The sequence below is a fragment of the Babylonia areolata genome, chromosome 14 (genome assembly GCF_041734735.1).
Source record: "Babylonia areolata isolate BAREFJ2019XMU chromosome 14, ASM4173473v1, whole genome shotgun sequence".
Lineage (NCBI taxonomy): Eukaryota > Metazoa > Mollusca > Gastropoda > Neogastropoda > Buccinidae > Babylonia > Babylonia areolata.
The window spans coordinates 6785826-6807038 of record NC_134889.1 but is presented as its reverse complement, the minus strand read 5'-3'; the positions used below and the strand labels follow the sequence as shown (position 1 = coordinate 6807038).

The 21213-nt window shown below is 37.5% G+C and overlaps 3 protein-coding genes across 3 annotated transcripts; 2 read left to right on the top strand and 1 right to left on the bottom strand.

The window, feature by feature from the left end:
• Positions 1 to 3360: 3360 nt before the first annotated feature.
• Positions 3361 to 9609, bottom strand: LOC143289781 (oligosaccharyltransferase complex subunit ostc-B-like). Its single transcript, XM_076598911.1, has 4 exons — positions 9433 to 9609; positions 7861 to 7934; positions 5247 to 5464; positions 3361 to 3555 (listed from the first exon to the last, which is right to left on the bottom strand). Exons 1-4 carry the CDS (start codon positions 9569 to 9571, stop codon positions 3534 to 3536), a joined length of 453 nt encoding a protein of 150 aa, XP_076455026.1. The 5' UTR covers positions 9572 to 9609; the 3' UTR covers positions 3361 to 3533.
• Positions 9610 to 9726: 117 nt separating this feature from the next.
• On the top strand, positions 9727 to 13798 carry LOC143289780 (selenoprotein F-like). The gene is made up of 4 exons (XM_076598910.1): positions 9727 to 9882; positions 10374 to 10547; positions 11023 to 11086; positions 12158 to 13798. Exons 1-4 carry the CDS (start codon positions 9838 to 9840, stop codon positions 12334 to 12336), a joined length of 462 nt encoding a protein of 153 aa, XP_076455025.1. The 5' UTR covers positions 9727 to 9837; the 3' UTR covers positions 12337 to 13798.
• An 886-nt stretch (positions 13799 to 14684) lies between these two features.
• LOC143289779 (uncharacterized) lies at positions 14685 to 21150 on the top strand. The gene has a single exon (XM_076598909.1). The coding sequence runs from the start codon at positions 16884 to 16886 to the stop codon at positions 17541 to 17543; it is 660 nt and encodes a 219-aa protein (XP_076455024.1). The 5' UTR covers positions 14685 to 16883; the 3' UTR covers positions 17544 to 21150.
• Positions 21151 to 21213: the final 63 nt, after the last annotated feature.

The window sequence follows — 21213 nt, the reverse complement described above, 5'->3', positions numbered from 1 at the left end:
ATCTTTAACGTGCGTATTTGATCTTTTGCTTGCGTATACACACGAAGGGGGTTCAGGCACTAGCAGGTCTGCACATATGTTGACCTGAGAGATCGTAAAAATCTCCACCCTTTACCCACTGGGCGTTCATTCATTTGTACTTATGAATCTGAACACAAGTGGACTTTCACAAGCAGAAAAATAGTATATATTGACTGTTTTTTGCCCCTTCATTTAGGCAGCCTTGCATGGGATTTTCATAGTGTGCATGCAGCATTGGTTCATGTTTCCACAACCCAGGGCTGGAATGACGACTAAGGTAACAGAATCTTCAAGTTTTATGTATGCATATGATGATGGAGTCTCCCGTCAGACCGACAGATGATTAGGCAGGCAGGTTTATTTGTCAGTGTGTGTCATATGGGAGAAGAGGCTGATTCTGGATGCGCAGCACTTCCCACAGGTGTTGCAAGGAAAAATGTTTCCAGAAGTTGAGCCCTGCTTCTTTCGCTCACGCTTCTCCTTAATGGCCAGCGTTCTCTTGTTTTCAAACATCTTTATGCCACTAGAGCACAGCGTCCTCCAGCGAGAGCAGTCAAGGGCATCAGTTTCCCAGGAAGCGATGTCTATGTCACAGGCTTTGAGGTTTTGTCTTCAAGGTGTCCTTGAAGCGCTTGCAGGGTCTTCCAAGTTCACGGTGGCCTTCCTTCAGCTGGCCATACAGTAGCATCTTCAGGATCCTGCTGTCTGTCATGCAGACGTGTCCTGTCCAGCATATGCGTACATACAATATAATTTAGCTTCTGCAATGTGTTTATATGTAAAGGGAATCAAGACACTATACAATAAAGCAAGCCTGCACGAATGATGACCAGGGAGATCCTCAAGGCCTCCATATGGAACAGATAACAATAATAATAAGTTTATATCTGTTGCAGTGTTGCTCAAGACACATCACAGGAGTAAGATATGATAAAAAGATTTTTTTATGGATTACATAAAAATTATAATCAAGTGAAATTTCCATGACAAGTCATCCCTCCAGCCCCACTCCCATGCATACAACGCATAGTCACCTCAGCCACATAGTGAACATCCTGACATCTTCTGAATGATCCCAACACCAAACACACACACATGCATGCACTCAGACGCATGCATGCATGCACACAGAGCAATAACAAAAACACAGCACTTAGCTGTGAAGATATAATTATAGTAAAAGAAATAAAGAACCACCTTTCAGTGTAGATGAGAAGATATGCTATAAAAAATAAAAAATTTAAAAAAAGAAACAAAACAACAGAGAACCCTCTTTTGATGCAGCTGTGAAGAATATGCTGTGAGAATATGGTTTGAAAAAAATCTCTGTGTACCTGTGAAGATACGGTAATAAAACTTAAAGAGCCATCTTTCAGTGTAAATGTGAAGATATGTGAAAAAAAAGGACCATCCTTTAATGTATGGATAATTCTCTATGCAGCCATTTTGATGCTAAAACTGTTTTCTTTTTCTTTTCTTTTTTTTCCCTTCTCATCATCAGTGTGGAAATCAAGCAGGTTGCTACTAAATCTTAGGATTCAGTGATGAAGCTGCCATACATGACACAGTGTGTCAATCAGTAGAACTTTCACTCACTTGTGTAGATTGTTGAGTTCCCATCATTTATGAAGTTATTTCATAATGTCTTTGGTAAACACAAAACTGTACTTTGAAAAAGAACCAGAATTGTTTATCATCATGCATGTTGGACAAGTATTTGGCACGCATGAGAGAGGGGGATTTCATTCTTCAGTGAGAAATTGTGTGATGTGGAAACACATTGATTATTGAAGTGCAGTTTTATTTCTGTTTGCAGTCAATGGAGTGCATGCATTTTTCTTTTCTTCTTTGTTATTATCACAAATAACTCTTTTTATAAATTGCATTTCATCATTCTTTGATATGGGTTCAAGTTTTGACAGAATTCAGTCAGCTTCATTTCTGAACAATACATTTTTTTTTCTTCTGTTTCTCAGTTAATGTCCATATCAACAAGAAACTTATCAACATTTGGTTGTTTTTATTTAGTTACTTTGCACTGATAGATAAAAGTGTTTGGCAAATTTAAAAAGAAATTATTTTGTAAAGATGGATTTGTTGAATTTATTTCACTTTGTTCCTTCTTTAATCTTTCTATCATTTCACAATGTAGTAAACTTATTGTTGGTGCTTGGCAATATATTTATTGCAGGTATATGTCAAATACTGTGCATAATCTGTATAAGGATGTTGTTCACAATGTTAAGTGACTGACGCATGTGTCAACTCGTGAAAGAATACTAAAAGGAGGAGTTTGTATTATACTCCATGTTTGGTGTTACATATACTTACCATGTCAAACTGATGCAAACTAGGCCTATTGGTTTGCTCTGCTTGGCCAAATTTCGCACGGCTAACAGTGAAAAGACTGTTGTTCAGGGAAAATATGTAACATACATTGCAAGGTTGGTTTTGGGTGGGATGCTTCTTCAGTGTTGATTGTTGCATCACAACTACTAAACCGATGAAAAATGTCACTTGAAACTCGGGGTGTGTGAAGGGGATATTGTGATTGAAGAGAAAGATTTTGGGGGGCTGGGGCATGGTACCTGATACTAGTGACAACGAAAAAGAAATAATATTTGTTTGTAGAATATGATGTTTGTTGTTTTTTTAAGCAGTGAATGGAATGGATTGATTAGAATGATTTTTTTCTTCTTTTTTTCCCCCCAACTTTGAGAAAAAAATTCACCCAATAAAGAAATCATAATTGACCTTATCCATTTTATTCAGTCTGAACTGTGTGTGTGAACTTTATTACATCACCTGAGAAGACTCATTTCTTGGGGCCTAACACACACACACACACAGAGTGACACTGAAAAGTTTCTTTTCTTTGATTATCAAAGGTCTTCATAACTCCTTTCCTGTTCATGCATGGACTGTGTGTGTGTGTGTGTGTGTGTGTGTGTGTGTGCGATTCGGATGAGATGATGAACTGAGGTCCTGTGAGTAGCATGTACATAACACATGTATAAAAGTCTTAAGAACCCATGGCAACAAGTGTTGTCCCTGGCAGATATCTGTCAAGAAGAAAAAAAAAGTCCACTCTGAATGGAAAAAAGCCAAACACTTGCAGTTGCAGGCAGATAAAAGAAAAAAGGTTGGAACTGCGCTGGCGTGACATGTCTCCCTGGGGAGAGCAGTCTAAATTTCACACAGACAAACCTGTTGGGACAATAACACAATTCCAAGATTAATTATACTGCTTTTCTTTCAACTCTTGATTAAAGCTTTTATATTCTTTCTTTCTCAGTTTCTGTATCTTTCATAAGCCATACACCAGACACATTTGTAACAGACTTTCACAATGTTTTATTGACCATCCAAGTTCAATTCAACACTCATACTTAACACACACATTTGGGACACAATATACATAAAAAAAATATTTTTGTTAAAAGATAAAATCCACCCCAGGCAGAACACGCCGACTACACACATCTTGCATTCATCCCAGCAGCGACTGTTGTCTAATAGTCCAACAAGTACCCTCTGCAACAGAAAAACACACACAAATCAGGAAACAACCAAACACATTGGTTAAAAGGTTAAAGATACCATACTTCATAGCCACTGGGTCAGTGAATCCTATTGCTTGGCATAGCAAGGTGGGGCCCAATCCTCTCCTTGCACTGTTATAACTTTCCCCAACTGAAGATGGATACCATTCACACCTGGGTGAAATAAGGAAAATCGGAGTAAAGTGCCTTTCCCAAAGACACAACACCATACTGAAACAGGAACTTGAACCCAAACCAACAGCCAACACCGGATCACTTCAGTCCAATGCCTAACCGATTCTGCCTCAGCGCCGCAAGAAAACAGACATCATTTCATGATAAGATAATATGACAAACTGGGTTCACTCTTTATTCAAGTCCTAGATCATCATCAGTGGAGTGTTGGCCTAGGGGTAACACATCCGCTTAGGAAGCAAGAAAATTTTAGCACACTGGTTCAAATCCCCCAACTGCCAGTATTTTCTCCCCCTCCACTAGACCTTGAGTAGTGGTCTGGTGCCAGCTGCATTGCTTAGTTTTAACTTTTTGACGGTTACACGTGACTAAATGCCCACACTGACTGAACTACTCCACTGGTCAGTTCCATACTACACACAGTTAGTAGCAGGTTACGACCATACTAGGCTCTTCCGTCCGAGCACTGCAACTGGCTCCTGGACACTAGTCATTCAAAAGAGATGATAAACCAAGGTCCTGTGTGCAGCATGCACTTCATGCACATAAACGAACCCACCGCAACAAAAATGTTGTCCTTGGCAAAATTATGCAGCCAAATCCACTTCGATAGGAAAACGAATAACATTGCAGGCAGAAAAAAATACAAAAAAATGGGTTGTGCTCTCAGTGTAACGACAAGCTCTCCCTGGGGAGAAGCCCAAATTTCACACAGAGAAATCTGTTGTGACAAAAGAGTAATACAATACAATACCAAGTGTACTTAATTGCCTCATGTGAGATAATTATATTGTGGCCCCACAAAAAACAATTATGCAAAAAACAATTGTCACATTTATCTTTTTTTAAATTTTATTTAGATATTCATTTAATTTTTTTTCTCAAGGCCTGACTAAGCGCTTTCGGTTACGGTGCTGGTCAGGCATCTGCTTGGCAGATGTGGTGAAGCGCATATGGATATGTCTCAATGCAGTGACACCTCCTTGAGCTACTGATACATTTAACATAAAAGGTGAAATGGAATATAACATGCAAATAAAAATATATCACAAATAACAACTGAAACAAATTACACATCGACAAATAGTTTACAAAAACAGATCAAACAGAGCATCAGATTTTAACACTCAAACGTCTCAGCCCCGTACATTTTTTTTTAAATTTTAAGTTCTGCCATTCACTGTTCCTGAAATCTGACATTTTTTCAAATATTCATATTTCTTTCTCCAAAACTTAAAAAAAGAAAAAACCAAAAAACTCTTTAACTTACTCCCAAAGCAATAAAGTGAGGTAAATAAAAATTGAATCAAAGGGGAACAGAGGGAGGGAGGGACAGAGAGATAAGATAATAATCACATAACTGAAAGTAAAATCAATGGGGAGAGATCAGATAATAATCACATCTGAGGAAAAAAAGAAAAAAAAAAGAAGAAAAAAGAAAAAAGAAAAAGAATTATTACAATTATTGCAATATAGACAACTACTCACGGCAGCTTGATGCGCATGAAGACCCTGCACATGAAGAAGGCGATGAGGACGCAGGCAAAGCCGACACACATGAGGAGGATGCGGTTGAGGCGGGGCATGAGGGGCTTGTTGACCTGGTCCAGCACAATGAAGCCCAGCCCGCCCAGTGTGAACATGAAGCTGGACGCTAGGCCCTCCATGATGTACTGACCGTTCACACGGTACGGCATGAACGCCACCTGGAAATGAAATTCGAGTCAAAGTTGTGGCATTAAATTTTCTAGTTTCTCAGGGAGGCATCACTGCGTTTTGGACAAACAAATGTATATACATATACACACACACACACATACATATATATATATCTTAAAAAACAAAACATATTTACACACACACATATATATATACACATATACTTCACAGACCATGTCATTTCTCCTTGAGATGGAAGGCGCTGGTAGATCAACCAACACCTCTCCCGCACCACTCCAAACGTGGTCTATTGACCTGCAGACTACACCCGGAGGCACAATGTGCGGGATGCTCCTTCAAACTTAAGAGGAGATGGGCAAACCACAAAAGCGACTGCAAACTGAGGAAAGGCACCAAGCGTTCCATCGCTGCCAATGTTTCTTGCACCCCTCACCCTACTAACAGCAGCCTCAGATTTTTTACAGGTGACAGCGTTGGAGCAGGTCAACAAAGTGGAGGAGCTGAAAAGAAGAGAACTGTTCTGGATATGTAACCTTGGGACAGTTTTTGTAGGACTGAACATGAGAAGCGATATCCATGGGTTTTCTTTGTGAACCCTGAATTCTTGGAGTTACCAGTCCGGTTTGTTGTCATGGTGGTTATACATGATCACTGAGATACAGAGAGAGAGAGAGAGAGAGAGAGATGTGTATATAGATGATTGAAGGAATATTTAGAACATGATATATTTACATAGTAGAAGACGGCATGTAAGATCAGAAAGATGATGTAAAAAAAAATAACATTACGTCACCTATTATGAACGTTGTCTGTGACCAAGCAAGTGGGTAACAGCGAAAATTCTGATTTTTTTATTAAAATTTTTTTGTTTTGTTTAACAAAATAGGTGATTGTTTTCAACCGTGTTTATTCATTATATATATATATATATGTCCGACGGATGAGTAGGCAGACAGGTCATCTGCTGATACAGGTCCTCATGTGGGAATGAAGACCATTTATATATATATATATATATATATATATATATATATGTATGTATATACACGCTTAACCACATCTGCTTGGCAGATGCCTCAACAGCAGCATAACCCACTGCACTTGACAGGCCTTGAGTGCATGCATATGAAAAATATTAGAGTACCAAACACTGGACCAGAGTGGAAATTTGTTCTATAAAATTTTGCAAGAGGACATGGCTTCTTTATCAGTGTGCCATGTGTGTGCTGCACACAGGATCTTGATTTATCACTGTCTCATCTGACTGACTAGACGCCCATTTTGATTTTTTTTTTCCTGTGAAACTTGGGAGAAGGGGGAGAAAGTGTGAGACACAAAACAATGCAATATTTGACACACTGACAAGTCACAATGCAATATATATTCAAACACACTGTGACACATCACAATGCAATACAGTGAATACTTGGCCACTGACACACCACAATACAATACTTGACACATGGTGACACACCAAAATGCAATGTTTGACACACACACTGACACAGACACATCACAATGTTAATTGTAATACAGTATTTGAAAATAACATAATGAAAAGTTTAATCTTTTACCATCATTGGCATTTCACAATATTCCACACAATTTTATATCAGTACAGATATACATGCCATGGCTAAATTTTCCCTCAAGATTGGAACTTCCAGATCTTGAAAATATGTGAAAATAGTATTTCACATCGCCCAACTTTCGATTTTTTCATTACTGCTCACACACCACTCAGGAGCAGATAAATCATAAACCCAAGCATCTTTTTTGACGTAGAAAAAGGAACTTAACTTTAAAGCCATCACTTTTTGGTGTCACACACTGCTGCCATAAAACTCAGCATGGCAAACTTTTGATCCCTCCACTAATCCAGTCATGATCAGGAAATGGCAGCTGGATGACAATTTTGCTTTTAAGATTTAAAAAAAGTTTTATTGTCTTTGTTGTCCATTCTTCTGTTCCACATCATTTTATCTAATGTTTCATTTATCACTTGATCAATATTACACTTTAAGAAAAGAAACAAATGCACACGAAGTTTCAACTGTGGTAAACTCTTCCAGGACAGCTTAAATAGAATACTGGCTGCTACAGTGATACATTGATTTAGATTCAATTTCAAATGCCATCAACATTTTGTCTGTCCAACTTTGTTGAGCTTTTATCAGCTGCAACAGAGATCAACTGCAGAAGGGAAAATACCCCCAAACAAACAGCCACTTACAAACACCTCGATGAAGACTGAAATATAATCAGCTGTCAATACTGTTAGCACTTTCAACAGTATTCTAAATGGTAAAACTGATGAATAGCCATTAGCAGAATAGCAATGACAATGTAACAATGACATAATTGTATTTCATAATGTAAGTGATTAGCCAATTACTGACTTAATCATAGTTCAAGTGCTCACCGGTTTGCTGTTTCCTTTCTCATCTGTTGTTGATCCGATGCTGGGTGGTTCATTGATGACATCATAAATGATACCTGAAAGTCAAAGAAGGAGTTTGTATTATACTCCATGTTTGGTGATAGTGATACATATACTTACCATGACAAACTGATGCAAACTAGGCCTATCGGTTTGCTCTGCTTGGCCAAATTTCGCGTGGCTAACAGTGAAAAGACAAGCCATCTTGCCCGGTCCACTCTTAGCCAATCAAACGGAGTCAAAATCAAATATATATCAAATATATTGCCCCGCCAAACACTGTGATCTAAACTAATCATCTTTTTTGTTCCATATCAATAAACAGCATTTAAAAAAATCTATAATCAAAGTAAAATCATATTCAAAACAAAGCAAACGATGGGGGTGTATGACAGGGGTCAACTGATTTTGAAAATTGTACATGTGAAATGTGTAAATCATATTACATAAACTGATACTGATAATAATTTTGGATGCAATTATGTATAATATACATATAAAACTAGTCTAATGGCTTCTTTTTCAGCATCCTTGGGAGCTTAGTTCTGTAGTTGCAACTCTGCGTTCACTTGTACAAAAACCAAAGACTGAGCTTCTACTTTTCCGACTATTTTTCACCCCACAATTCAGGCAGCCAAACTCTGTTTTCAGGATGGGCATGCTGGGTAACATATAATCTTTCTGTTTTCATAGTCCACCACATGCTAACAGGGATTAGATTATGGCATCTTTCACATATAACGGTACATGTTTGATCTTCTGGCAAAATACTGTATACATAATTTTGAAGGGATTTAAGACAAGAGCAGATCTGCGCACATGTTGACTGAGGACTGGAATTTATTCATAAATATGTGTGTGTCTGTATATATATATATATATATATATATATATATATTTATATTTATACAGCCCACACTCAACCTACCAGACACTGGAAATAAAACCAGGACTCTCGGATGAAAATTCCAATGTCCTATCATTCAATATCAAGTTTCAAAATTCAACTATTGTGCCCATCATATTCTGATAGTGATACTGACTTGAATAAACTGTGTGACTAAGCAAGATTTTTAAAAACTAAAAAACAAGTGATGCCAGAATTAATCACTAAATCAGTAAAATACATTAAAAACTGACACAATAAATGATAGTAACAACAAATTTATAAAGTGATACTAAAATCATTACTTCCTTCCATGGAGTGACTACAATCATATGTTGATTATTCTGTCACTCCTGTGCACATTGTGCACGCATGCTGGCACCATTCTTCACGTTCTTAACTTCCCCCTCCCTCAGACTTATTTTATAGACCTATGCCATTTCTTTGCTGAAGTCTGAAAGTGCACAATCAAGGGCGCAAAATGGCTGAAATAATACCAACACGTTGGCTGAGGTTTAAAAACAAAAAGGTAAAAATGTTACAATTCAAAAGGTAGGTCTGCCGACCAGCCCACTCCTGCAACGGGCGTGTGTTCCACTTAAAGAACTTTACTAAATGCTGCCGGTTTTCGCAAGCTGCATTAGTCTAGTAACAAAGTAAATACCTACCCCCAGTAACCAAAAAATAAGACAGCAGGATGAATGCAAAGACCACCATTGCTGACGGCTGTTTGAACCATGATGGTTTCTTTAGTTTGAGGTTCGGCAACTCGAAGACAGCGAACGGAATGCTGTACAAAGTTTCCATGATGTTGATGTGGCAGTCGCTGAAAAAGCTATCGGGTTTCCGTTCTTATTCAGAACAATTCTCATTTTGTATATATTGGACAATATAACAAATCTCTTGAAACCAAAAGCAGAATCAACAAATTAATTATCGAACAAAATCAAATCAGAAATCATATCAAACGCGTGCTCTAATCATTAATAGTATCTAATCAAGACAATTTTTTGTGATTTTTTTTTTTACACGGTTTGTTTTCTTATTTGGCACAAAAGTGTGGAAGAAACAAGATGGCGGACCTACGGCGTCTGCTGTCGTTCTTCTCCTTTATTTTGGTAACGTTTACTTAAGATTTTGCGTTATATGCATGTATATGTGTGTTAGAATTGAAGAATATAAGATGTTTTACCGATATTTCATATGATACCGATGATAGTCTTGTCGGTGGTTATTGTTTGGTTGGTGGTTTGTTCCTATTCAAATGCGATGGACATAGATGTGTGTTGTGTGCCAAGGAATCAATGACACGTCATTCTCAAAATGAATGTCGGTTCAAGATCACTGCGCAGAGAATAAAAAGGCTTTGAATCTCCAATTTTATTTTACAGAAATAGTCTCCCACCTTTATTTGTAAGTTAGTGGAGGTTGTGTTGCAATTGGCTTTTCGATGTCATAGTTGCTGGATGAAGGACCATTTTGTTTATTGAGTAATGTGAAGCTAGCTAGGGACCACAAAAAGATACCTCTTTTACTAGCACGTTTTATATATTGAGACTGTGATTGACATACACATTGTCATATGTTGCCATTTATTATCTGTCTGCAGGTGTACTATGGAGAATGCAGCGACCAGCTCCAGGGGCAGTGCAGTGCCATGGGCTTCACTAACAACTTGATGTGCAGTTCCTGTCAGGATCTAGACCGCTTCAACCTGGGCAAGATCAAAGATGAGTGCCTGGGCTGCTGCAAGGAAGACACCTCCACTGACACAGAGACAGAGGTAACGAGAGATGTTTTCCACAGTTGTTTGTTTTGGTGTTTTTATTTGTTTTCTCACAAAAAAACATTCACATCCATAAATATGTACATCATACATAAAACTTATAATATAAGTCATGTATATGGCATGTTTTGTTTTTTGTTGTTGCTGTTGTTATAACTGGATTGAAAAAAAAAGAAAGAAAACTAAAAGAATATGTTTGCCATAGATGATTGATTGATATGGATACTTATGTAGCACCTGTCTTGGAACAGAGACCTCATTTCAAGTTTAATCACCCAAATCAGAGTATGGATGCCTACATGGCATACCCATATTATAAACCCCACTCATAGATCTATCTAGACTAAAAGAGAATGTGTGAGTTGCAGCCCACAAACTCAGAAAGAAAAGACCGCCCTTTATTGCACAGTTTTACTCTGGTCGGAGAGGGTTTTTGTTATTTTGTATTTTCATTTTAATTCTGTTTGTGCAGGTGTTTCCCTATGCAGAGCTTTCTGTGTGCGGATGAAAATTGGGAAGGTATCCCCAAGTCCAAGGTAAGTTGGGGGCTTTTTCCTCTCTTTTTTCAAATATTTTTATTCAAATTTTACATTGCCACAGAGACATACATACATAAACAAGGTTCAGCATATGCAATAAAATACAATATTGAATGAATGAGGTGCTTGCTGCCAGTACGGAATGTTCAGACATTTTTGATACTGCAAAGAACGAGTGTGACTCAGAATTTTTCACAGTTTAGAGGTGATTGTCATCAGTCAATGCATTCTACAGCACTGAGTCACATCTGTTGACTCCTTACCCTGTATATCCTGCTTACACTGCCACAACTGACTGGTGCAGTACAAGGTCCTCAGAGAAGAAGCCCCCCCTCAGTCAAGTGTTTCGTCCTTTAACTCCTTACACTCTAAGGACTCCTTACACTTTAATGAACACTGTTGTTAATAAACTAATGTCTTGCAGAGTCTGTTCCAGTATTTCGTATCAGAACAGACTTTTTCAGAAAATTGTGTTTGAGATAATTTTCTTGTATATGGCAGATATGTAGAAAATGCTTTTTTTCTGACATAAGAATTGTGCCATTTTTTTTTTTTCTTATGTTCATGGGCTTCAGCTCCCAAGTTCACTCGTATGTATACATGTACAAGTGTGATTTTACATGCATGACATTTTTACCACACCATGCAGGCAGCCATACTCTGTTTTCAGGGGTGTGCATTCTGGGTATGTTCTTGTTTCCATAACCCACCAAATGCTTACATGGATTATGCCATTTACTTCATCTTTAATGTGCCTGTTTCGTACTCTGCATGCATATAAGCACAAAAGGTGTTCAGGATTAGGAGGTTGTCTGTTGACCTGGGAGGCTGGAAAAATCTCCACCCTTTACCCAGCTGGTGCTGTGACCAGAATCGAACCCAGGACCCTCCAATTTGAGGTCCCAGTGCTTGAACCACTCAGCTGTGCTTTTCATGTCATATATCATGTACGTTTTTGTTAACATTTTTACCTTATGAATACCATGCAGCACTTATTTCTGACATGAAAATTGGGTCGTTTATTTCAATATTTTTATTATCATTTTCACTCTCTGTTTTACTTCACAGCGTTCACCAAGGGAGATAAGCCCAGCCAGTTCTCTGGCCTCAGCATCAAGTATGTGCGTGGTGCTGATCCCGTCATCAAGCTGATGGACGAAGACCGCATCGTCCAGCAGACGTTTGGAATCGAAAAGTGGGATACCGACACAATTGAAGCCTTCCTGCACTCTCGACTGCGCAAATAGATGTTGAAACAAATGTTTGCACAGTTTTGAAACTAAGATGCTATGGAATCCTGATTGGTTTGGTTGTGTTTGTTGGTGGTTGTTTTTTTTAAGGATGGTTTGGCATCCTCTTGGCCTGAATACAGTACACTCCATCAGAAAAAGACATTCGTTTTGCATTTCATTTCCTATTATCAGGAAGGGGAGTCGGATATACCTTCCTAAACCAGATAAAGGGTCTGATGAACTAAGTTCATATTGAACATTTGATTGAAGAAAGGCCTTAAAACAATTCCTTGAGAAACTGTGCTAGGCTTTCAACTTCAGAGGTTTATGCTGGATTTTCCTGGAACTGTTGAAATTTTTTTGTTTTTGTTTTTTTTGTTAGGGTTTTAGAGATTTGCACCAAGTTTTCCGAGAACCATTCAAAAGATTTCCTTAGTTAGTTCGCTCCCCATTGTTTTAACACTGTGGATCAGATCTGATTATTGTCCCTTTTTTTTTTTTTTTTTTTTTTGTTTTTTTTTTTTGGCAAGAACATGATAAAGTACTTGAATAAAAAGAGGAAAAAATGATAAATGTGGAGGAAAAAATACAGTAGTGAATTGGTGACACTAGCTGTTTTTGTGTGGTGGATGTTTACAAATCTGCATTCTCGCCAAGTGAAAAAAAAACCCCAAAACTAACCAAATCATGAAATGCCTGCTTTACCTCTAGATGAAACTGTCACATAAAACCAGTCGGTGAGTGAGAGTGGATGGATTGAGGTATGGTAAACTGTTCCATTGCATCTTGTTTTTGTTTTTTTCTCCTTTTTTTTTTCTTTTTGTTTTTTTTTGTTTGTTTTTTTGTTTGTTACTGTCAGTAAGGGGGTTGGGGGGAAGCAGCTTATGCATGTGCCAGCATATCTTTGCCTCTGTCTTTTTTATTTCTTTTTTTAAGTCATAATATACTGTCATTCTTTTGAATTGATAATAATTTTGTTATTGTTTTGACATATTTTCACTCTGAAAATTTCATTTCACTTAAAAAAAAAAAGTTCTATTACCTGTTTTAGTTGGGAAACCCATTGAATGGAGCAATATGTTTTGTTTCAGCAATAAAGACGCTTTTTTGTGTGTGTGTGAGCTAATTTTAATGCACACAAGCTGCTTCAGTTATGTTTTTTGATTTACATATACATGTAGTGTATTGTGCACTGCTGGGTGGTACATTTTATGTTACTTTCATTTGCTTTTTTTTTTTTGTTTGTTTGTTTGTTTAAGCTGATTAATTTTATTAGTTACTGTTTTGCAAAACAGATGAGGTTTATCTGATTTTGAATTGGATGCGTGTTTTAAGTGAGCGGTTGCAGTGGTTTTGTGTGCAAGTAAGAAGGGGACAAATGCTGCGTAACTGATGCACTCTAAAAACTAGACGATTGTGGAGTGCGATAGTGTGGTTTTTTCATGACGGTGAGAATAAATGTCGTTTGGTATTCAAATGCTGGTCTTTGTGAGTGTTTTTGTGTGTGTCAGTGAGTGAGTTCGTTTGGTATTCAAATGCTGGTCTTTGTGAGTGTTTTTGTGTGTGTCAGTGAGTGAGTGTGTGTATCTTTCTTTGATTTAACGTCTTTTCACTTTGAGTGATATTAGGCGTGAGCGTGTGTGTCAGTGAATGAGTGTGTGTGTGTGTGTGTGAGTGAGTGTGTATCATGTGATGATGTGTGCAGAAATTGCAGGACAGTTTGTACACAAGCATACGCATTTATATTCTTTATAATGTTGTTAAAATAATGTCAATCCTTATGGTGCAAGATTAAATGTCCATTGCTTTTCACAGCGATCAAGACAGCGTTTCAAAGGCCCAATCCTCCCCTTCTGCCGTTCACCTGGGTGGAATGCAGGAAATCAGAGCTAAGTGTCTTTCCCAAGGACACAATAACATGCTGAAACGGGGCCTCAAACCCTGATCACTGCTGAACACTGGATTCGAAATCCAATGCCAGATCGATTGCCTGCGTGGTCTTAACAGTCCAAACTTTGCCTGATATTAAGTCAATGGAATCAGCATTGACTTTGGAAAGCTGAATGCTTAGCATGTGTATGACGATTTTGTTTATTTACCCTGCCATGTAGGCAGCCATACTCCGTTTTCAGGGTTTTGCATGCTGGGTATGTTTTGTTTCATGAAAACACCGGATGCTGACATGGATTAAGGATCTTTAACGTGCATATTTGATGTTCTGCATGCATATACACACAAAGGTAGTTGAGGCTCTTACAAGTATTACCATTTTGATCTTGCGTAGGCAACTATATTCCATTTTCGTGCAAACCAGCAAACACACAAAATAAAACAAGCAAAAAAACGTACACACAAAGTGATAAATTACATACTTTAATAGTGATGACCACAAACACATTTCACAATAAAAAGCGCTTAAAGTGTAGAAAATTTATTTTTTTTAATTAAAAGTCAATACGTGTTGAGTATATTGTTTACCCCCCCAAAAGAAAAAAAGATGAACACTGAAAAGGCAATACTATTACATTTGCAGTTGAAGAATTGAGCTTGTCAATTTTAGGGGGCACTTTGTGGCGATTGTCTAAAAACTAACACAATATATGAAAAGTCTGAAAAACACCACAAGGCTGTTACATGGTGGTGTTTAAAACATTTAGAACATACTACCTTTTTGTCAGTTCCGAGAAAAATAGCAGCATGTAAAACAAATAATGGAGAGAAAAATTGTAATAACGTTTATGGGTGGGCTGTGTGTAAAGATCCATGGAAATGTAAGCAAAAACACAAGGCATGCATAAAATATGCTCTGACTTAACAAATATATACACAGACATGCAAATCAGTGCAGCTGGAATGATACATATTGTTTCGTTTGCTTGTTAACTGTATTTTTTTCTGTTTTGTTGTTATGCAGATGAGGACAAAATTCTCTCTCACAGATGCTTACACTTGCGCGTAAGTCATGCCTATGAAAACATTCCAAAAAGTGTGGTCACTTTTTTGTGTTTGACCATAACACATTCAAACATATGCACACAAAAACGAGAAAAAAGTGGCAACTTTCCATACAGTTTATCTTTGTGTGATGTGCTTGTACCTTTTTTTCTTTCTTTTTTTCTTTTTTCAGGTGTTTATTTATTTTTTCTTTCTGCGGCAATTTCAGTATAACAGATTATCGATAATCTTGTTGCGTTTTTTTGTTTTGTTTTGTTTTGTTTCGGTTTTTTTCATTCTTTTTATAACGGTTTTTGTTATATTTTTTTCTTTTACTCATTTATTCTTCTATTGCTAATTAAATATAAACCATCAAACATTGGACAACTGAGCAGGAAGAAATAGAAAAATTGATGATTTAATTGACACAAAATTTAAGTCTAGAATATCCTCAGTTTCCACACACACACACACACACAAGATGTTCTTTTATTTTTGTATCAATGCTACTGTGAGCAGAAAATTGTTGAACTATTGAGCGTTAAGCAAAATAAAGCCATTTACAACAGCAATTAACAATAAACCACTGGAAATTCCGCTGTCATCTTGGATCTTGCGCATGCGCATTTAACTTTTATTCGAAATTCGAGCAACGTGAAAGGCGATCGACATAGACAAAAGCAGCAAACATGTCCTGTCCTGCATTTCTTCAGTTGATAGCCTCCATTGCTACAACAAAACTCTGGTCAATGAAGCGCCATTGCCACACACACACACACATACACACACACACACAAAATCGAAAAAAGAAGCCTGCTGTTTCGGACGTTCTGCCATTCTTGATTGCCTTTGTTGCTCGATATTTCGGAGAGCCAATCAACTTAGAGAGTACAGACCATGTGACCTGCCTGTATAAGTCATGCAAGCCCGGAACTCTCCAGCGGTCTATTCATTCATTGGCACAGTTGTCTAAAAAGTTGTCGTTTCTCTTCGGTGACCCAAACATATGCTCTAAAATTTACACCAACAATGGCCTGTGGATAATAAAATGGTCTAATCTAATAGTGAATTCCGTCTGTTCATCATCTTTTTTTTCCTCTTTTTTTTTTCTGTTGAAGACCAACAACAAAAAAAGTTTTGTCTGTATTAGATATACACAATTTTCCATTCTTTGGGGGTGGGGGTGGGGAGGCATATAAACTGCCCTAAACGAGTAAATACTGTTAATCCGTCCATAGACTCTAGTATCTCAATTCTTGTGTCTGTGATCCATCAAGTTGGATGAATGATGAAATTGACCGTGCAAGCGGTATTCACCTGCTCGTTCCTTCACGTTGTTCCGCAGAAACACGACAGAGGCGTGGTCACGTGATACCAATGAGCATGCGTGAACCACAGCTCAAAACAAGCTCACCAAAACATCAGGTTTTCCGCACATGAACAGCGGGCGTTCACCGGACAACTTGCTGGGCCAGCGACAGACTGACACAGGACGACTAAGTTTGAGGAAGAAAAAAAAACCCCATCCCTGCCAGAACGTTGCAACAAGTCTGAGTCCGTCTGCAAAGTAAGCAGCAAAAAGACGTCCAGTTTTTGCATAGCGCTGTGTCTTTCTCGATACACCGGCAATGTTGTCCGTGCTCGCCGTTGTCTTCATCGTTGCAGGTATCTGCTACGGCCAAAATGGCAAGTACTCCGACTGCGACAGGCTGGACGCCAGTGTCAGCGACTGCGCGAGGTCACATCTGCAATATGTGAAGACTCTGAACAACAACGCCTATATGCTCCTGCAGCAGATAAACGAACTGGAAGATCCATCGATAGATGACCTGGGCGTCTTTTATTGCAATGACACAACGCAACTGAAGAATTACTATGAGTGTGTTTTCTCCAATGTCACTACCTGTTTGAATGAGAAGAAAAGCTCACAGGCCAAGGAAATACCAGATGCTGAGACCATTGCCACAGGAGTCGTGAAACTGTGCAACAACCGAGAAGATATGAACATGTCATGTTTCGAGAAAAAGAAACCAGAAATAACCGAGTGTCTTTTTTCAAAGCTGATGAGCGATGCCAGCAAAGGGAACACAGACCGGTGTTCGCGCTTCCAGGCAAACCTTGCATGCGCAGAAAAACTGCATGACTGTGAAGGTGGTAAAGTGTTCAAAGACTTCATGATCAGCGCACGCCCCAATGTATGCCCTCACTCAGGCTCTGCTCCACAGTATCTGTCTTCTGCACTGCTGGTCATGGGAATCCTCCTTGCCCGCATCGTTCACTTCCAGTAGACGTCGTACAGAAATACTCAATCGAACTCAAGGAAAAAATCATCCAAGGAAAATTGTACTGGTATGACTTACCCAGATGTTTTGAATGAATAAGATTCAGTTTGTTTCATTACTTATATTATTTTGATGTACTTTCGTTTACAGACTTAAGAAAATTCAATTTATTTTAATGTCTGTTCGTGTAAAGGTAACATTTAATTTCTCCTACATAATCTATTAATGTTATTTCATAACCCTGTTCCAGTATAATCAATAAGATTTCGGACTGAATCATTTTCTAATGGGTTGTCAGTAACTGTTTTGTATTTGGACTATTCTGATGCCTAATTTCATTGCCATAATATTCTTGTACTACTTTTCACCATATTTGAATGTCATCATACTAGATGACGTTACGGACCGATGTATTTTTGACCAGCATTGATACACATTTACAGATGCTGTTTGCCTTCAAAAGAAATTGGTAAGAAAAATGCAGATACAGTAACTAATAGAATAGTGACACTTTTTTTTTTTTGCTGTAAAATTAGTTGGTTTTTGTTTTGATATGGATTTTTTTTTTCCTAATGTTTATGGATACAGATGCTTGAAGATGGGATTCTTGACATGTTGCAGTGAGCATCACAGAGATGCAGGTGTGAGTGAAAGTGACGAACATTTTCCCCATGGTAGTTATATAATATACAGTTAATGTAGAGTTCTAAAAGCCAAAAGATTTATCATATGAATTTAAGTATCAAGATTCATACAGCTCAAAGAAACCTGACAAGATATGAAGGTAATGGTCACCATAAAAGACATAGAATGGCAAAGATGGATGTGTCTTGTCAGTGTCAACTTGATAGCCTTCAGTGTTTTGGCACATGAAGATAGTTTGTCAGAAAGAGGTTGAATAACATCCTGTACCCCTTTTTGTGCAATAGTCTTTTGCGGTAAAAAATGTTAAATGAGATACATACTGAAGCACGTGCACACACACACACACACCACACCACTTAAACGCACAATATCATTTCTTTGCCACTCTTCATTTGTGGACATCTTGTCTTCAGTTTACATCATTTCTTTGAGCCAAATTGACCATGCCTCTAAACTTGGCAAAATGTTGTCAGCAACATATCTGACCGTAACTGCTGTTGATGGCAAAATGTTGGCAGCAACATATCTGACCTTAACTGCTGTTGATCGTTTTCAATTGTAAACTACTGTTGTCCATTGCTGTGTACTAATTTAGTTTGCTCTAACATTTCATTCACAGCAATGAATGAACAAGACCAGTTCATGAAACAGAATGCAAAACTTTTAATGTGGATGTTCATGTGCAGCCTGAGCATATTTCAAGCATTTGAAATATATGACTATGATAAAGCGGGTATACCTTGCTTCTGATGAACAGACAGGCTTGTCTGTTTATATTGATCAGCTATGATGCTTTTGATGGTAGCAACACACTTAATGTGAAGATGGTAGCTACTATGATTGAAATATTTTTGCAATCAAAGCTGTGTTTGGTTAGATCTGCTGTTTAATATGTGTGCTTGTTAAACTGCTTGAAAGTTAGAGGATATTATGACAGAACATTGATTTTCTTTATGGAATTTCTTTGTTCAGCTTTGCATTCACTTAACCCGTTTTCATTTAAAATAATGATCACTTTGAAAATGTTAGTAGCTGGCTATTGATATTGTTACTTTTATTTAGCTTAAAGGAGTTTGGGTGGTTTGTATGTTCAGTCATGGCATAATGGGCCAATGCAGTAACTAAATATCTTGTTTGAATTCATATACAAGTTCTGCCATTGCTCTAGTTATTTAATCCCAAACAAAAGATCCAGTCTTTTAGGGGAGTAAGATGATCCAAAAAACATACCTTGGAGTGAGGAAGGGCTTGATGTCCAATGGAACAAAAACCTGATATTTAATTTGTAGTATTTGTATTAAGGAAAAAAAATTTTTTTTTTTTTTTCCATATGATCATTTCCGTGAACCATAACCTTTTGGCTTTGAGGCAGAAGATTCCAAACTTTTTTTTATTTTTTATTTAACTTAAAAAACTGTTAGTCATCATCCAGTTCTTTTCTGTAATTTAAATCCATTTGTAACTAATTTATTTATTCCAATGACATTACTTACTGGTATATATGGACATGTACTAATGACATATTGAAAATTAATGTATAAACCGTTTCAGTGGTTCTTATTTGAATGTGAAACGCAAGGAAAAACTTTTGTACCCCATAAGCAGCAGAGAGTTGGTGCTTGACATCTGGATATGGTTGGCTGGGATTAAACAATTTGCAGGGCAGATCATTAACTAGTTATATCGGTGAATCTTGGTTTTCAGTTTTAAAATTCTGTGCTGACTTGGACTGTCGTTAGCTTGCGTTTTTGAAGGAACTCATTGTTTACGGGGTGTTTTTTGTTGTCTGACATGATTTTCTAGCTGCCTGTATTATGACTTTCTCTTTTTGGGTCTGATCATATTGCTGTGATTTTTCAGGATGTTAAAAAGATAGTATGCAATAACTGAACAATTTAGTTGATCACTTGGGTAGTGGTAAATGTCAAGACCTGTTCAAACAAGTTTGGTTTTTTGTTGTTTGATAATTTTTCTTGGGAGGGAGTGGGTCACATTTGCTTTGTGAAAAATTAACATCTGCCTTATTTGGTTTTTCTCTTGCCTTCCATTTTCATGAACAGCTCTCATGACATTGTCATATTTGGCCTTCAATGGTCTTTTTTGCAATTAAGCTCAACTTTTTTTTCCAGGTTTGGTTGAGTTTGGATTGAGGGTACAAGGAATGTACTTGTCAAGAGATGTTTGCGATTCCCCCCCCTCCAGTCTTCAGAATATGTGGCCCAGTAATCGTTGCTTACACTTTGCCGTAGCATTTAAGTACACTTTTTAGGCTTATTCAAAACCGTGTCCGAATGTTGCCTTTTTGATACTACATGGTACTAGTTTGAGAATTGTTTCCTCCGTTGTATTTTGCTAAATATATTGAGATTAAATTGATTCAGTTTTCTCCAGCAAATATTTGCTTGTTTTCTTCCATGTTGAAAGTGCACCTACTGTTTCCAAAAATGCAGTTTGAATCAATTGTATTTTTTTGAAAGGCTTGTGTAGACATATCTTAATATGTCAAACTTAAATTATGATTTTTTTTTTTTTTAACAAACCTAAGTTCAATGCGCAAGAAAATGAATGACACTTCGTGCCAAACATTTTGGTCACATCTGAAAAATCCTTCAGTTTAGATCTTTAATTCCTGTTTTTCCTTTCTAAGATTTGTTTGATTAGTGTTACCTAAAATGGAAGTGACAACCTTTCAAATTATCTTGTGACATTATTGTTCAGTTAAGAGTAAAAGTGTAAAAATAATGCTTTCTGTAGTGTGGAACTGTAGTCTGCACTCACTCATCCATAACATAGATTTGATTTGAAAGAGAGAAAAAAAAAAGAAAGAAAAAGACTGTGCCGGAAACTAAAGCCCTGGCCAATATTTCCACCAACAAACAGGGCAGTGAGCAAACATTTCATTTTTAAACCACCTGCCTTAGCGAAGAGCAGCTATTTCATATCAATTCTGATATGATCATGCTGTAAGAAAGTGGGGGGTGGGTGTAGATTATCTAAAACAAAAATGACTACTTCAACTCCTAAGATAAGC

Excerpts from the sequence above, each read along its gene's own strand:
- LOC143289779 (XM_076598909.1), top strand. The coding sequence starts at position 16,884 with ATGTTGTCCGTGCTCGCCGTTGTCTTCATCGTTGCAGGTATCTGCTAC.
- LOC143289781 (XM_076598911.1), bottom strand. The coding sequence starts at position 9,571 with ATGGAAACTTTGTACAGCATTCCGTTCGCTGTCTTCGAGTTGCCGAAC. Across the intron at positions 7,935-9,432 it reads TTATTTTTTGGTTACTGGGG|GTATCATTTATGATGTCATC; the intron begins GTAGGTATTTAC and ends TTTGACTTTCAG. Across the intron at positions 5,465-7,860 it reads AGAAAGGAAACAGCAAACCG|GTGGCGTTCATGCCGTACCG; the intron begins GTGAGCACTTGA and ends TTTCATTTCCAG.